The sequence below is a fragment of the Cebidichthys violaceus genome, unplaced genomic scaffold, assembly GCF_023349555.1.
Source record: "Cebidichthys violaceus isolate CVI_PGR_0920_01 unplaced genomic scaffold, fCebVio1.0.p SCAF_2, whole genome shotgun sequence".
Classification (NCBI taxonomy): domain Eukaryota; kingdom Metazoa; phylum Chordata; class Actinopteri; order Perciformes; family Stichaeidae; genus Cebidichthys; species Cebidichthys violaceus.
In genome coordinates, this window is record NW_027176372.1 from 9040074 (window position 1) to 9056661 (window position 16588).

Sequence of the window (16588 nt, forward strand, 5' to 3'; positions counted from 1 at the left end):
TATCAGTCTTTAAAGAGAAATCATTATTTGCCCAATTATGCTTTTATTTTGGTGAGTAGATTTTGTGAAATTAAGTAAGTAAGTTAGATATTAACCAGATATCTTTGAAATAAATATGTCTCCACTGCCCTAGAGTCAGTGGGCTATAGTGCTGGAATATTATTATTTGTGTTGGGAAATGGGATGGGGTTCAGTGCAGGGTAAAGACAATGGTCATTTTTATTCAGATGGATTGTCCTGCTCTTCGAAATAGACATTCCTATGTATTACCTGTGGAGAGCAGCAAAAGGCTTCGATGAGTGTAACCAGCCTCAGATTTCAGTAGAGGAAGAACGCGGAGACGTCACATGGAGAGATGCAACCAGCAGTAGCTGCTCCACCACTAATCACACAACATTAACATAACGAGCTAGTGTGAGCTAACACAGCCTGCTACGCGAATTCGTATTCCGTTTACCGTACGTCCGGAATTGCAAATCCGCAAAAAACAAACGCGAGATTCATAGACGGTGCAAAAACGGGAAACATCATTACGGTCACACACAGTTATCGTGGCTTCTCCTCGCATCCACTGGCAGGCTATTTTTGGCTAGCTAGCGAAGCCCAACGATAGCGAACTCTGCCTTGGCTAGCGTCAGGCTAGCCAGCCAGCTAGCTAGCTAGCTACTAACGTCGCTAACGGTGGTTAGCTAGCTAGCGAGCTGTGGTGACTTGCGTCATGGATGAACTAGTCGTGGAAGTGAGGGGAACAAGTGGGGCCTTTTATAAGGTGAGTTGGTGAGTTTTTGTTCAGCTTTGTCATCCCGGTTACCACGCCGTGCTCTAAGGTTAGGCTCACTGACATGAAATGGTCGTGCCCGGACTAACGTAAGCGGCGAGATACCCGCTTGTGTCTGCGGGCCTCGGTGCTTCTGTCCACCGGGACGGTGGAGGCTGAACAGTCTGTAAACAAAGCTAACGCGAAGATGCTGCCGTAACCTCAGTGCTGCTAGCGAAATGTGTGAGTTATTGGCGATAAAGACGTTTGCTAAACCAATACTGTAGTGTTGCTAATGTGGACGCGGTCGTAATCTCGTGTTATCTACACAGTGATGGGCAGGGGTTGGTGGCTGAGGTACAAGTGCCAACATTCGGTCATGAATTGTGTTTGTCAAAGTAATGGCTAACTTAATTCAGGATAATGGCAGCACATTGTTGTTTTGCCGTGTTTTCTCAGTGGGGACGGTAGCTTTTTGTTTCGTTAAGGCTCGCCGAGAGTTTTGGGGTTATTCTGAAGACGAGAGTCAACAAGTAACGTTAGGGCGAACGTGTATTTGGGGGTTCATGCATCGGCTGTTTGGTCATATGAATGTTATACCACATATACCACACACTGACTGAGAGTGTTGCTCGTGGGTCCTCGGGCAGACATTGATATACGGGTGTTGATGCTATGATCGGTGTTCGTCAGGTGTGGAATAATTATTTAAATCGTATAGGGTTAATTAATAACACGATCTGTACCACAATTGGAAACGAATTTCAGTTCCAAGTATAAATGCTTATTAAAACGTTACTTGATTACAATATCGCAAACAACGTTATTTGGCATACAAGCAAGTACTTGTAAGCAAAAGTGAAAGTAGGCTACTCAGTGCATTTGTGGGACGAAAACCTTTTTATTTCAGTTATGTCATATTGTCATGCTTATGCAATGGTTGATGGGACGAGGGGAAACAAAACAGAGCAGTAAAAACAGAAGGGAAGAAATATAAATGATAATAGATATTTTATAAATGTGTGCTTTTGATTATTGGAACATAACTAACTAATCACAACCATTGAATAGATGCAACGTTGGCAGAGTAAAAGAAGAAAGTTGGTAACAATACATAAAATGGCTCTGCTGACTGTCTTACTCCCAGTTCCACCAATATATAAACCTTAAAGACAACAATGGCGTTACTAGATTGGTGGCAGTGAGTGAGACTGAGTCGGTGAGGTTGAATTGGGATTGATTGCACGTATTGTCACTGTAGAAGTGTCGCTGCTGCCAACCTAATGTAATGAATATGAATGGAATGGAATGAATGTGCAGGAGAAAGTATTTTGAGATGTAATCAATCGGCCTGCAAACCATCCTGCCAAGCTGCAGTGCACTGCTGCTCTAACCCGTTCGCCTCATTGCCAGCTGAATTGTTTGAAACGTACGAGGAAACAAAGCACTTCAGTAAAGCAAATTCCTAAATTGGACGCTGGTTTGAATCAGTCCTGTACGAAAACTGTCAATTCTTTTGGATTTTCCTTGGCCTGAATTTTTGCGGGGGTTTTGGCACACCGTTCGAACACCGTTTTCTTATTTGGCAGGTGTTGTTGTGAAGTTATTGCACTCAAAGGCAATTTTTAGAAGATTAGTCCAGCGGGATCCACTAAATCCACTTTCTTCATCGACACTGAGAGCGAGAGGCAGACGTTGCTAAATACTCTCAAACTTTTGCTGCATGTCGCTGCGAAGCTAGCTCTGTAATTGGACTGAACTGCCAGTATGTTTTCAAGTCATTATACAGTGTTTGAGTTTCTTTAAAATGCTGATGTGGGCTGTGACACAGAGGTACATGAACAAGCATTGAGTAATGACAAGTGTAATACACTACATGGCATTGGCTGGATAACTATTTCGTCCTATGAGAAATCATTTAGACACATTGTCTCTAAATGTAGTACTTGAAATAGATCAGCACATTTGGTGAAGTTCATGTACTTGCATGATTCTGGCAGTTTCTTTGGTTGTTCCCATGTGGTTGGATTTCCTTGTTGTAAGTTGCTTTTGGTAACTGTTGTGCAATCTCAATTCCTAAAACTTGAGAAATGTCCACAGTGTAAACAGAGCTGTAGGGTACAGAGGTGTGTTATCTCTTACCACGCTGGTGCTGCTCAGTAGTTCACTTGATAACAAAGGCCACTTAGGGTCCACCATGTGAATCCCAGACATGGTCAAACTGGCACTGGTCCAGGATTTATTAGAGCCAAATAGTTTGGAGGTTATGGAAGATGATTTTTGTATGTGTTTGTTGGTGAACAGAACTTGAGATCTGTCTTTAAGACCATTACGTTTTATTTGACTCAGTGATTGTGTTAAGTTTGGTTGATCAAGACATTTGTCGTCAGGTTTTTTTTGATGTGGTCTTTTTGTGATTAAAAAGCTTTTATTTATTAGCCGTTATCTGGAACTATAGCCCTGTCTCTGGCATCACACAAGTATTTGAAATTTAGCTTTAGCCTTTAATGAACAGATACAATATCTTTAGTCTTTGGTGGATAAAGGTACATAAGATAGTGAATATTTGAAACGGTTGCAATACCAATTTTCCACAGTATTGATACTCTGGTACCAGCTGTGCTTTCTGCTCTCTTCTCTCTCGCTATTCATCTTTTATTAAAAAATCGCAAATTTGATGCGCTCAATCTCATGTACATTTTTCCTTTGTGGTTTCAAATAGTTATATTTTTCAAGATATTGTATCAAAGTTAGATATTCCAGTATCATGACAACACTAGTGTTTACTATGGAAAGCTCTGGCCAGTGCAGTCCATGGCAGAAGACTCATGACGAGGCTCATAAGTTAGTTTAAATACTAAAACTATTTTCAAATATAATTTTACTGAAAACTAACCCAGACTTGTTTTAAAAAGAGAAGATTGATCTTCACTTGCATTCATGATTTTCATGCTCCAAGATAACATTCCCCACTACTACAGTAAATCCTCCTGTGATAAGAATAACTCATATTTTGCTTCCTGTGTAATTAGAAGCCGATTATGTACCAGAATCCTTAACATTAAGAATAATATAAAAAAAAACAGCAAATGCTTAAACTTCAGAGAGTTTGTGATACACCTGCTGTTTTCAAATTTACACCAATAAGCCATTCCTATTACATCTTTAATGGCAATAATAGGACACACACACTGCACTCAACTGCCAGCACACAACACTATAGCATGCTATGCTACACTACTATAGTATATGATATCAAATTAAAAACTCCTTTTTGAATGTTTTCCCAAAATAGGCCAGATGAACATGGTTTTTGTGAACTCAGAAAGTCTTTTATCGCCCCGACAGCTCAAGTCCCGTTATTCTGTGAGGGGTTTTGTACCGGGTGGTCACGGGTCAGGAAAAAGGCAATAGAGGAGCTTACCCCGAATCATTGGGGATTTTGAGAAGCTCTCTTTTTGGATTTTCTCTCGCTTCATTTCCGACTGTTAGCTTGCCAGGCTAATGCGACCCACAGACGAGGCTCCCCGTCTCTCTCTCGCTCTTCCTTCTGGGCATTGCTTGTCCTACTTGCGGTACTTGACACACATGAACACAGACTGTGTGAACAACAACCAGAGAGAGCCTGAGCCAAACCTCAATCGAGCTCCAAAGAGAAGAATTCTAGCCAGTTTTGTTGCCACTACCAGCTTTGGGCCTGGGTCAGGCCTTTGGTAGCGGAACTGTAACCCCTTTACTCCCTTGGTTCGTGTATAAAAGTGTTTTGCTTATTCATATGTCAAACCCCGGTTATCCTAACTGTCCCCTCTGTGCTTCTCGTAGGCCTTTGTGAAGGATGTTCACGAAGGATCGGTCACCGTGGCATTCGAAAACAAGTGAGTAATGCAAATACACGACGCAGCGCTCTGTGAAACGTAACCTTTTCACCAGTGACGGACTTCACTCTTGTTTGTTGTGTCCGTCTGTCCACAGTTGGCAGCCGGAGCGTCAAATCACATTCCAGGATGTGCGTTTCCCTTCTCCGACGGGCCTCTGCAAGGAGATCAACGAGAGCGACGAGGTCGAGGTGGGGCCGGTTCAGCGCTTTCACAAGTATCACCATCGGATGTAGTTTATTTAGGAAGCAGAGAACATTGGGCGACGTATGCAAGAGATGAAGTGCACAATCTGCTTTATTGGCTAAACAGATTCTTAAGGCTCAGAGAAAAATACCTGCTGTTGCATTAACTCTTAAGACTTGAAATTAGCAATATTGTCTTTCTTTGTTTCGTTTGTTGTGTGTGTGTTTGTGTTGCCAGGTGTATTCCAGGGCTAATGACAAGGAGCCGTGTGGATGGTGGCTGGCCAAGGTTCGCATGGTCAAAGGAGAGGTAGGTCTCTCTAAGTGTGGGTTACAATGTCATCGCGTAATGCGGGGCTGGGTATCACGATATCAAAGGAATAAATAATAAATAATAATGAACATCAGTTCATTGGTTCTGATAGCATAATGTATCAGAATGCTCATTAAAGTAGTTGAAGTGACTCAGTGTAGATGATCAGCCTACGTAGACCATCATTCCTCTGGAGGCGGCTGCTGGTTCTGATGACAGCTTTGTGAGTTTACTTCCTGTGATTCAAGGTGTGCGCTGCTTTGAAATATCAGCTTTTGAGCAAGGGATTGGAATGTGATTTAATTTAGGCCAACCTGTCAGACCGGTCTCACTGCTGTGTAATCTCTCTCTCTCTCTCTCTCTCTCTCTCTCTCTCTCTCTCTCTCTCTCTCTCTCTCTCTCTCTCTCTCTCTCTGCCTTAACCAAGTTCTTTCCAGAAAGTTTTATATTATGTTATCAAAACTTCAGTTTTACACAGTTATTACTTATGTCGCACATGTTGCTTTTCCATGTGCTAATTAGGGAATTGACGTAACCCTTGTCTTTGTATCTCTAGTTTTACGTAATAGAGTACGCCGCGTGTGACGCTACGCTAAATGAGATAGTGACGCTGGAGCGGTTACGGCCGGTCAACCCCAATAAACCGGCCACCAAAACCACCTTCATCAAGATCAGACTGGATGTACCCGAGGACCTACGGCAGATGTGAGTCTGCACGTCTCCAGTCCATGGATATTTTTTTTTTTTTTTGGGGGGGTGCGATAGGTTCCTTTTGTCGTTGTAATTCTTAAAGCAATATCAGTTGGGGAATATCAATATCGCCCAACCTGAACATGTACATGTCTGTATTGGGCTCTGAAGAATGCCTCATTAGAAGGCTAGCACAGAGTGTCAGCTTTACACAAAGCTGTCAGCAATCAGTAATGATTACTGAGTTATTGCTCTGTGTCGACAGGTGCTCCAAGGAATCAGCACACAAAGACTTTAAAAAGGCCGTGGGAGGGTTCAACGTCACCTACGACTCTGAGAAAAAGCAGCTGGTCATTTTGGTTGGTGGAGTAATTTGTTTTCATTTAAGAACATAAATACAAATTTATGCATGACTTGAAAACGATATTGCATCATATCGTAGATGACCTCCATCAGTGACATATTTCATGAAGCTGTGATTGTTCTCGCAGTCTGTGAATGAGGTCACCACCAAGCGGGCCAACATGATGAGTGACATGCACTTCAGGAGCCTCCGCACCAAGCTGACGCTCATGCAGAGGAACGAGGAGGCCAACAGACAACTGGAGGTACATCTGTGTACAAACACACTCGCACATGTTCGTTTTGCTGATAAAAACTATGATAGCTTTATTAGGGATGGGTTTCTTTAGGATTGCTTTATTACTCATGTGTAAATAATTAGTCTTTCTTGAACGGAAACTGCAGAAATTTTGAAATAACTTACTGTTGTTGACTTTACTGTTTCAATGCCAACAAGAAATGTAACTTTGAGAACATTCCTACAGGGAGGAGCATATCTGAAGGTAAGAGCCTTGGTCCTCGCCTGACAGTAAAGGAACTATTATTGTTACGGTGTGTTGGCTGGAGTGGTAGTGGGACTTAGAACACTAACTTATAACAACGCAGCTGCTCCCCTTATTAATAACTATGTATCAAACAACTCAATATACACTCACTGACTTATTAGTTGTTAAATCCTAAATCCCTTTGACTCCACTGTTGAGAAGGGGTGCAGGCCTTTAACAATACACTGGGTAACAGCTCTATGACACTGTGTCATCTTCTGCTGGTGTGAAGGGACTTGATCTGGGACTGGTGGTTGGGGGGGTGGACTGGGTCATGGCTGCAGCCTCAGTCCGACAATCTACAAAAAAGTTCCCAAATCCTTCAAATACAGTCGCAGCTAAACAATTAGCCGAGCGATTAGCTTTCATTGATTAGCCCATTAGGAGGACGGACGGCTGCTCGACAAACTGTAGAAAACTCTTAATTTCTGCACATTGATGTTCTGCTTGTTGGCCAAATGTTTAGATGGACTGCTGGTGTTTCCTCACTTCTGTGGGTTTTATTGCATTTGATGCAACAAGAGTTCTCAGCAGCTCCTGGAGTAAACTGTAGCCACATCTTTTTCTTTTGAACCGGGCATCGGGCGGGAATACCTTCATTAAAGGATGGATCAGGATTCACTCGTTTGTGTTTCCTGCAGAGTTCCAGACAGCTGGCGTCGCGGTTTCATGAACAGTTTGGTGTTCGGGACGATCTAATGGGTCTGGCCATAGGGACCCACGGGGCCAACATTCAGCAAGCCCGTAAAGTCCCCGGAGTCACCAACATAGACCTGGACGAGGAGACGTGCACCTTTCACATATACGGAGAGGTAGGTAGATGCCTCCCGTCTAGTGACTGGATTCATTTGTATAGACCTGGGTGTGTACGGTCTGGATGAACCAGTTTCAAAGCTTCTTGTCATTTGTACCATTATGTTCACGTTAACATTGAGCGAGGTAAGAGAGTGACAGATTGCTGCTGTTTGTCCAAGGACCAGGATGCTGTGCGCGTAGCGAGGGCTTTCCTGGAGTTCTCTGAAGACGTCATCAAAGTTCCCCGGAACTTAGTAGGTGAGAGAAGTCCCTCAACTGAGACAATGAGGTCACCCATGCATGAACCTATTAAAAATGAGCCAGACTGTTGAACCTTGAAGTCCTAGCAGACTGTGACTGATGGCTTTTCTGATCTTGTAGGGAAGGTGATCGGCAAAAACGGCAAACTGATCCAGGAGGTGGTTGATAAGTCTGGGGTGGTCCGGGTTCGCATTGAGCCGGAGAATGACAAAAAGCCCTCAGCAGCAGCAGCGGCAGACGAGGTCAGTGGACCAACGCCCCTGTTTACTTAAAGTCACTACGAGGAACTCTCATTTTGGGTTGATGTTGGCGGTCCCTGTGGACATTGTAAACATGGGTTTATGGTCTCAATCTCTAGTTTCAAGTCTTCTTCAATACAGCATGATGCTTTTTTAGTAAGTTATGGCCGAAGGAGGCGCCGCTGGACTCTGGGCTGAAAGACTTTCTTGTGAACCGGCATCATAGACGAGAGAATTTATTCTTCTTTCTCCTTCTAAAACCTCTCACAGGGAATGGTGCCGTTTGTGTTTGTGGGGACCAAGGAAAGCATCACCAATGCTACAGTGCTGCTGGACTATCACCTCAACTACCTTAAGGTGCGTATAATCACAGATGATGATGTATTCATATGAATGTGAGTTTAGGCTGGTGTTTTGTCTCTCTCTCTCTCTCTCTCTCTCTCTCTATGACTGAACCCAGGCTACTAGTAAACACACAAATTGTCATGTGTTCTCTGTGTCCACAGGAGGTGGACCAGCTTCGCCTGGAGCGTCTTCAGATCGATGAGCAGCTGAGACAGATCGGAGGGGGAGGCGGAGGAGGAGGAGGGACGGGGCCGCGGAACCTCAAAGACAAAACCTACGTGTTCGATAACGGCATGGGGCTGGGGATGGGGATGGGGAGAGGGGGAGCAGGAGGCGGAGGAGGAGGGAAGCCCTACGGAGGAAGGGGAGGAAGAGGCGGCAGAGGGCAAAGAGGAGGAGGTGCAGCTTTCGCCTCAGGTACGATAAATTCATCCAAACTCGTTTAAATCAATTACATTCATATCTTTTTCTTCAAGTACTGTGCTTGTACACATACGAGGTGTAAACACACTGATCTGAGGCTTTAATGTGAAATACTAATCTCGAGTGTTTGGCAGTTACAGTTAGCTCTGAGTACAAGTACCATCGCTGGTTTGGATGTGAAGGGCTCAATGACTCGGTGAAAGAGCCGAATCTCTGGCTTAGATTAGGTTATTTTCAGCTTTATTCCATGAAAGTCCCTCCCCCAGGGGGTGATTATATAATAAAACTAAATATTAATCAAACATAGTATTTCCGAGGCAGTTTGAATGAGATTGTATCCGTGCACTTCCCCCCTTTCCCCAGGCACCAACTCGGAGGCATCCAACGCCTCGGAGACGGAGTCGGACCACAAAGACGAGCTCAGCGATTGGTCGCTGGCCCCCGCCGAGGAGCTGCTGACGGGAGGCGGGACCATGCCCAGGCGGTCAGACGGGAGGAGGAGACCAGGGGGAGGCGGGCCGCGGGGACGAGGGGGGAGAGGAAGAGGAGGGGGAGGGTATAAAGGTAGGTGGCAGTTCACCATCGGCTGCCATTGATCCAGAGAAGACGAGTTGCGTCAAAGACGCTGGTTATACAACTGTAGTCCTATTTTTCTATCTACCGTTTAACTGGAGATGAAGCTAATTTTGAAGATTATATTTACATTTTTTTAATGAGAAAGAAATGAGTGTGTGGTAAGTGGACTCAGGTGTTGTCCGTCCTGGTTTTAGGTGACGACATGCAGTGGAGCGAGCCAAGGCCTCGTCATGTCAGAGACCCCAAGGCAAGAGTGCAGGAAGACACTCTACAGGTAAGACACACACACACACACACACACACACACACACACACACACACACACACACACACACACACACACACACACACACACACACACACACACCACTCAAACGATCTTCTCTGGTTACATCTGAATATCTCAGAAACACTCCTCATCAATCGCTGTTTGGAAACGTAACCATCGGTGCCTCTTCTTACAGCCTCTCCTGTCTCTCCTCTCTGCTCTGTGTTCAGCAGCGTGCAGTTCAGTCTAAGTTTCACGGAATGTTCGTCACGTGACTTTTGGTCTCAGACAAGTCAATCATGGCTTCCTAGTTGTGCTGAGGAGGTTTTTACAGGATCTGGAGTGTCTGTTTTATTTGGGGCAATATTGTAAATGTAGAATAAAATGTTTTTGACGAAATATCACAATTTTAAGCTTCATTTCGGTTGCGTTTTCTGACTGAAGCTTCTAGCTTCTGGCTATGATAAATGGTGTAGCTTTGGCAATTGTTTAAAAAAAAACAAAAAATAAAACATACTTTTAGGAGGGTTAAGTCAGGACACGACTCATATCTCAATATTTAGGATAGAACCAGAGGAGATGACAGTCGGGTAGAAAGAATCCATAAAATTTGGAGCACTTGAGATTATTAAAAGATACCAGTTTGACCAAAAATGTCCAAATGCTGGTGCTCAACTTAAGTATTAATGTTTTAATGAGTTATTTCAGATGATGATATTCAAGTGGTATGTTTATACAGTTATAGTGCATTTTGCAAGAGCGGTTGACATTACAGAAATTTTCTCTACCTGTAAAGTCACAAAATTGAACATGGTGGAGTTAAAAAAAGAGACGTGGCCAATGGAAGAGAAGATTCCATGTTCTTCATGGAGCAGTGCTTCACAGCGTTGCTGCACGTTCAATACTGCACAATGCAGCTGAGGCAAAGCACTATATGTATATATTGTATATGTGCATATTAGGGCGGTCAAAAAAGACATTAAAAAATGTGTTTTTTAAAAGGCGTGTAGGCTGCAACTATTCATGTATCTATTTCTGCGCATTATGTCCATGGCACGCAGGGCATACAGCCGTCAGGGTGCTGCTATTTTCTTCTCTTTTTTACAATCTAATTTTCATTTTCAAATATCTTTTTAATTTTTTTTACTATTCAAATACATATTTGAATTTAGAACGTTTGATGACAGCCCAGTGTACATACATTTGTTTTGCCAGTCATGAAACTGGCTTACCATACAAATGGTGAATATTGTTGCGTTTATATTGACTACAATTAGCTACCTAGCTTATTTATCTTTACGTATAAAGCTGGCTGAGAGATTTTCTTCACATCAGATTCTACAGCTGTCTAACACCCCAAAACAGCTGTCAGTAAAGCTACTATACATCATTAGAATGTAAAGCAGAGACGTCGCACACTCTGGAGTTGTCCGTCTCCGTAGGAAGCTTCATAAGTAACTGTGTCCTGCTCTCCGGACGTGTGTGTGTGTGTGTGTGTGTGTGTGTGTGTGTGTGTGTGTGTGTGTGTGTGTGTGTGTGTGTGTGTGTGTGTGTGTGTGTGTGTGTGTGTGTGTGTGTGTGTGTGTGTGTGTGTGTGTGTGTGTGTGTGTGTGTGTGTGTGTGTGTGTGTGATTTAGTCTTCCTAGAGACGCTTGATGAAAGTGAGCCCAGACTCATCCGGGATCATGCTTCTGATGATATTTACCCTCCCGACTGTACGTATTTTCCGTTCTCCCGCAGATCCGTGTGGACGGTAACAACGAGCGCAGCGTGCAGCACTCCTCGGGGGGGAGAGGAGGTGGGGGAGGGGGAGGGCCTTCCTCATCCCAGGGTGGCGTCATCACCGGTGGAGATGGCCCGCCTCGCCACCACCATCAGAGACCCATCAGAGACCGAGGGATGAAGAAGGACAAACAGGACGTTCCTCCGCTGGTGAACGGAGTGTCGTAGATGCTCCACTGGAGGACCTTCTCGCTTCAACACACAGACACACACACACACACACACACACACACACACACACACACACACACACACACACACACACACAGGCAACTCGTCATAAACCATCGTAGAGTCTCTCTCGCTTTTTTTTCTTTCTCTGTCTTTGTCAAACACGTGAATACACACATCTCATCAGCACGGAAGAGTTTACCGTAGTGAAGTCGTAGACCAGAGCCGATCCGGTATCTGCTGGTCCGCTCTGTTGACTTCTTTTGAGTGTACAGGTCCTGTTCTTCGCGAAAGGGACAAAAAAAAAAAAGAGAAGAAAAAGTACTTTTTGGACAAAAGGAAAAGAAGAAGAAGAGGGATTTGACTTATCTCTCTCTCTCACGGAGGCCCTCACCCCAAACATGCTCCCCTACCCTCCACAGGCAAATCATAATTCGCTTGTTCTCTATTTTCAAATCAACTAAATCGGATGATTTAAAACAAATGTTTTGCCACTGCCCTGTTTGGACTTCCTCTCACAAGAAAAAAGAAAATAAGTGGTTGACAAGGAAACACAGAATTCCAGCAGCATGAAAACGTGTGGAAGGAACTTCCCTCTTGCTGTACGACATTTTTTACTGCAGATGTTAATTGTAGAGATGATCTGACGGCACACGGTTTTAGTGGCGTCAGTGTTTCCCACGGGTTGAGGATTTATCTTTGGTGGTCTAAAGCTCCAAACTTCAGCACTCGAGGAGTTCAAAGTGTCCATGTTTTAGGTGTGCACGGGCAACGGAACTACCAACTGATACTTTTCTCATCGTTTTAAGTTGTATGTGTTTTAGTTTTTTACGTTGTCAAGAAAATGTAGAAATCCTCCAGACCAAGCATGAATCCAACCACGCATTAGACATACCAACGGGGAAACATAAATCTGAGGCACTCTGATGCAAATAGTGTTTCAAAGGCTTTTACAGAAGCATAGATAGTAACTCCTAAAGAGTTTTCAACAGGGTACAAAACGTCATGCACTGCTGTTATATTTAAAATGAATTACCTGTGACAGGGACACCTGGCGAGGCCAACAGTGACAGGGAATCCACATTAATAGCGAGACGTGAGCTGAAGCGTTCAGTTCAGCAACCTCCGTGCTCAGAACCATCAGTGACCAGCCGAACCGTCTTCACCGGGCTGACTGATGTCTGAGATTCTTTGTACAAAAAAAATGTAAAGGTTTTTAAGCAGGCTGCATGAAGATCATCAACACTTTAATTTTCTTAATTCCCCGCACAAGATCTTATGTCCACAGTGACACCAGAAAGCTCACAGTAAAACTGTGAGCCTTGATCAATCATCACAAACGCTGTTCAAAAGTTCAGAACGTAAAAAAATGGCAGACGATTTGTGTGATTCAATCCGCTGTCTGTGGAGATAAGAGCCCCAGAGGAAAAAAAACATAAGACTGGGGGAGACGCGTGTTCATATTTTAAGAAATCACAAAAATCTAGACTCAAAGTAGCTACTACTGTAAATCTCAATTCTAAATTCAGCATACAATGGCCAGAAATGGGTCAAACCTGCTTATCCACAATAGTGTACAGTCATTCTAAAAGAAGCAGTGACTCACGATTAAAACGCCTTACCACAGTCACGAAATAAAAGCTTTGTCTCGATTCGTTCACGGCAACATTTCCGCAGCGTCCCGTCAACAGGAGTCCACGTCCTGTACCGGACTGATGGGGGCCCTCTAGACATTTCCCACAGAGGGCTTTGGCTGCAAGCTTTTATCTAGTTCCACGCACTTACATTTAACTAAGCACTCTTGGATGGACGCCAGTGAAATAATTCCAGTAACTTTTTTTTGCTTTCAGACAAACCTGATCAGGTTGCAGGGTTAAGGCGGCAACATGGTGAATGTAGAACTCGTGTCAGCTGATCACATGAGCTTTTCTTTAATTTATGAAAACCTTTGTATTTAACCTTTTTTTGTTTTGCAGTTAGAAAACCTGTTTGAAGTATTACTGTAGAAGAAACAACGTTTCATTGAGTTATACCTTGACGAAATAAACAAACAAAAAAATTGGTGTAAGTTTAATTCTTCCTGGTTTTCCAACTTATTCTTGGCTCGCCCCTCTTAGTCTAATTTCATTTTATTTCCGGTCGGCTGCATTTTGTTAACGGTAGGGCAGAGGAATTCCAACTTTGATACAATAAATCGGAATCTTCATTAAACCACAATACCGGGTCTTGTTCCGCAACCATAAAAGACGCAATGTATTTTTAATATACATGATTTGAATTCTGCATTTCCTCTACTACTTGCTTCGACTCAGAGCAGTTTCACAAAACCTAACTGTGACAAACCTAGTCCGAGTATAAAGTCGGGTTTAATGAAGAATGATTTAGTCTTTCTAGATTTGTAAAATCCCCTCAAAGTGTTCACCACGGTCTCGGTGCTGCCTCTCCTTCATAATGAGGCTCCTTTTTATCTTAGTGCCTTGGATTTATGCTCCTCCATTCCAAGATTTGTACTCTGTCTGATCTTACCCCTCCCTCTGATTCTCTCACCCTAATTGCATTTTCAAAAAATGTGGGGATGCACAATGGCGTAAGGTGACCTCTGCTGTTTCTGGCCATTCATTCTGTTCCCACAGCAGTTCCAGACTTCTGTCGTTGCTCCAAACCAAAGTCTGCTTTGTTCTAGAGACTGATAGAAAGCAACGGTCATGTTATCAAATAGCTGAAAGTGACTTTCTTTAAACAGCGCAGGTGTTCAAACATCAAAGTAACAGGTGTTCCAACCTGCCGTTCGGCCGACACCACAGAGTTACTGACTTCATAAATCTTATGCATGGAAATCATCATCATTAAAATAAATAGAGAACTGTGTACGTGGCATGAAGGCCTTTTATTTACATTTTCAGATGTCCCAAATTGTACCTGAAATTCAAATACACAATTTATTGTGGATTTATGATTGAAGGGAGGTTGATAATAGCATTAGTTTGGATAAAAGAAAAAAAAGTGTGGTTGAAATGTGAGAAAGTCACTGTAAAATATAAAAAGCAAAGCAAAAAATTTTCTCGGGGTTTCCCTGGGCATTTCTAGGCTTTTTCGACATTTTATTAAAATACGGTATGACATTACAAAAAAAGCTAAAATCTCATATTGTTCTTGTAGCTTCGGAATTGTTCAGGAATAGGCTTAGCTTCCCTCTCTGTGGTGCTCTAACAGGTTTATTTTTAAGTTTTTTTATGGAAATGTGCTTATTGGCATTATTGCTAAAACTTAGATGAGAACATTGTTTCAACTCCCACATCTGAACAGTAATACGAAGCAAGAGCCAGAAGGCGACAGATTAGCTTAGCTTTGCTAAAGATGCTAAACAGGGAAACAGCTAGCCTGGTTCTGTCCAAAATCCGCATACAAGCACTTCTAAAGCTCACTACTTAACATATCTTCCTAATTTTTTCCTTTCTGTGGACCTCAGGAAGATTAGCGGCCGCTAAGGCGTCAGCTAATTGGGATCCAGTTAATAAACAAACCAAAAAATAAACTAAAATTAACACATTGTCTCTGTTCGATCCGTACAAAAGCTGAAATTTTATAGAGTACGAACTATGTAATTCTTGGCCAGGCACAGTGACTTTATGGCTAGCTGTTTACTCTTTGCTTCCAGTCTTTATGCTAAGCTAAGCTAGCTGACTTCTCCGGTTGATTCATAGCTAAAAAGCTGCGAATGCTCAGAGAAACCTCGCCATAATTTGTGTGACATGTGCCTTTTAATAGTGGCTAGTATCACAACCTAGACATGTAAATCAGGGATGATGAGACGGCGATGAAGGACCAGATGCCTAAAGATGGCTACTTCCTGCCGTGACATCATTGATTCACCCATTGGTCATCGAGTGTTTCTAAACTTCTTTTAAACTCAAAGGGTGGGTCCAGGAAACCGCCTGCTTTAACCACCTGATACAGTTTAAACACTGAAGGTGTTTCCTTGTACAGTCAACAAACATAAACCCCTGGTTCAATGGATCTGTGACACAGATTCAGTTGTTCATGATCTTGAGTGGCTACTTTGCTTCTGTTCCAAAGTCAAACACGACATTTTCTCCATACAAACCCCTTTTTTTAATGTTAGCTTGGGATGCAAAATGGTGTGACCCAGTGTAGCTTTCTTCCCTATATTTCTCTCTCTCCTTCTTTGAAAGCAGCTGATGCAATGAAAGTAACTGAAAAGATTTCAGAGGTTGAGCCAGGTCTTATCTTTAACCAGAGATGAGTGTACCTTTCTAGTCTTGCAATGCATGTACATCTTTATTCAGGATTTTGGGGACTTTCAGTAGTTTTCGACACATTTAAAAAAAAAAAATACATGCCTTTATTTCTTTTCATTCAGTGTTACTTTGTCAGATTTCTCCTTGACTTGACTTCAGCTGGGTTAGCAAGTGATGAGTTCTGACAACCATCAACTTCAGAGCCAGTGACACACAGCAAGCTTTTACCTTTTAGAAAATGTCAAAAGAAAAACGGTTATGTAACATAATGAATCATGCAACTGGCTTTTTTTTTGTTTTGTTTTGGAGTTTGTCTTTCTTTTTGGTGTCAATCTCTCTCTCTCTCACTAATCTGTTAGGACCTTTTGCTCTCACTTGCCGCTCACACTGCAGCCAAGTTGTGTTTTTTAATCCCGGTGATCATTCTCTGCAGTGCGTCGACAAATGGCTCAAGTGAAAGTAACATCTATATTGTCAATAGAGCATCAATAGTATAGAGTTGCTTTGTATTGTTAAAAAAAAAAAAAAAAAAGGGAGTGTGGCATACTGTATATAATGATGTCATTATTTGTCTGAGAAAAGATTTGTACTATTGTTTCAAATGTGCACTTATCCTGATATTTTCTTTTTTTTTTGCTGTTTAATATGGGTCAAATGCTAGAGCTCTTGATAATAAAGTTAATGATGTGTGGAAACGTAGTATCCTCTATAGCAGGGTTGAGTCACACACAGCTGTCGTTAATAACGAAATGGCTGCAGAAC

The 16588-nt window shown here is 42.7% G+C and overlaps 1 protein-coding gene across 2 annotated transcripts; it reads left to right on the top strand.

Moving 5' to 3' along the window:
- The first annotated feature begins 352 nt into the window (after positions 1-352).
- fmr1 (fragile X messenger ribonucleoprotein 1) lies at positions 353-13630 on the top strand. 2 transcript variants are annotated; one of them, XM_068714235.1, is made up of 16 exons: positions 353-769; positions 4580-4632; positions 4730-4823; positions 5056-5127; positions 5687-5835; positions 6086-6179; positions 6312-6428; positions 6648-6665; positions 7349-7519; positions 7682-7760; positions 7884-8005; positions 8273-8359; positions 8509-8764; positions 9134-9334; positions 9541-9620; positions 11355-13630. In XM_068714235.1, the coding sequence occupies exons 1-16, from the start codon at positions 719-721 to the stop codon at positions 11562-11564; spliced, it is 1854 nt and encodes a 617-aa protein (XP_068570336.1). In that variant the 5' UTR covers positions 353-718; the 3' UTR covers positions 11565-13630. The 2 variants fall into 2 exon arrangements, with proteins under 2 accessions (XP_068570336.1, XP_068570337.1); XM_068714236.1 differs by lacking the exon at positions 6648-6665.
- Positions 13631-16588: the final 2958 nt, after the last annotated feature.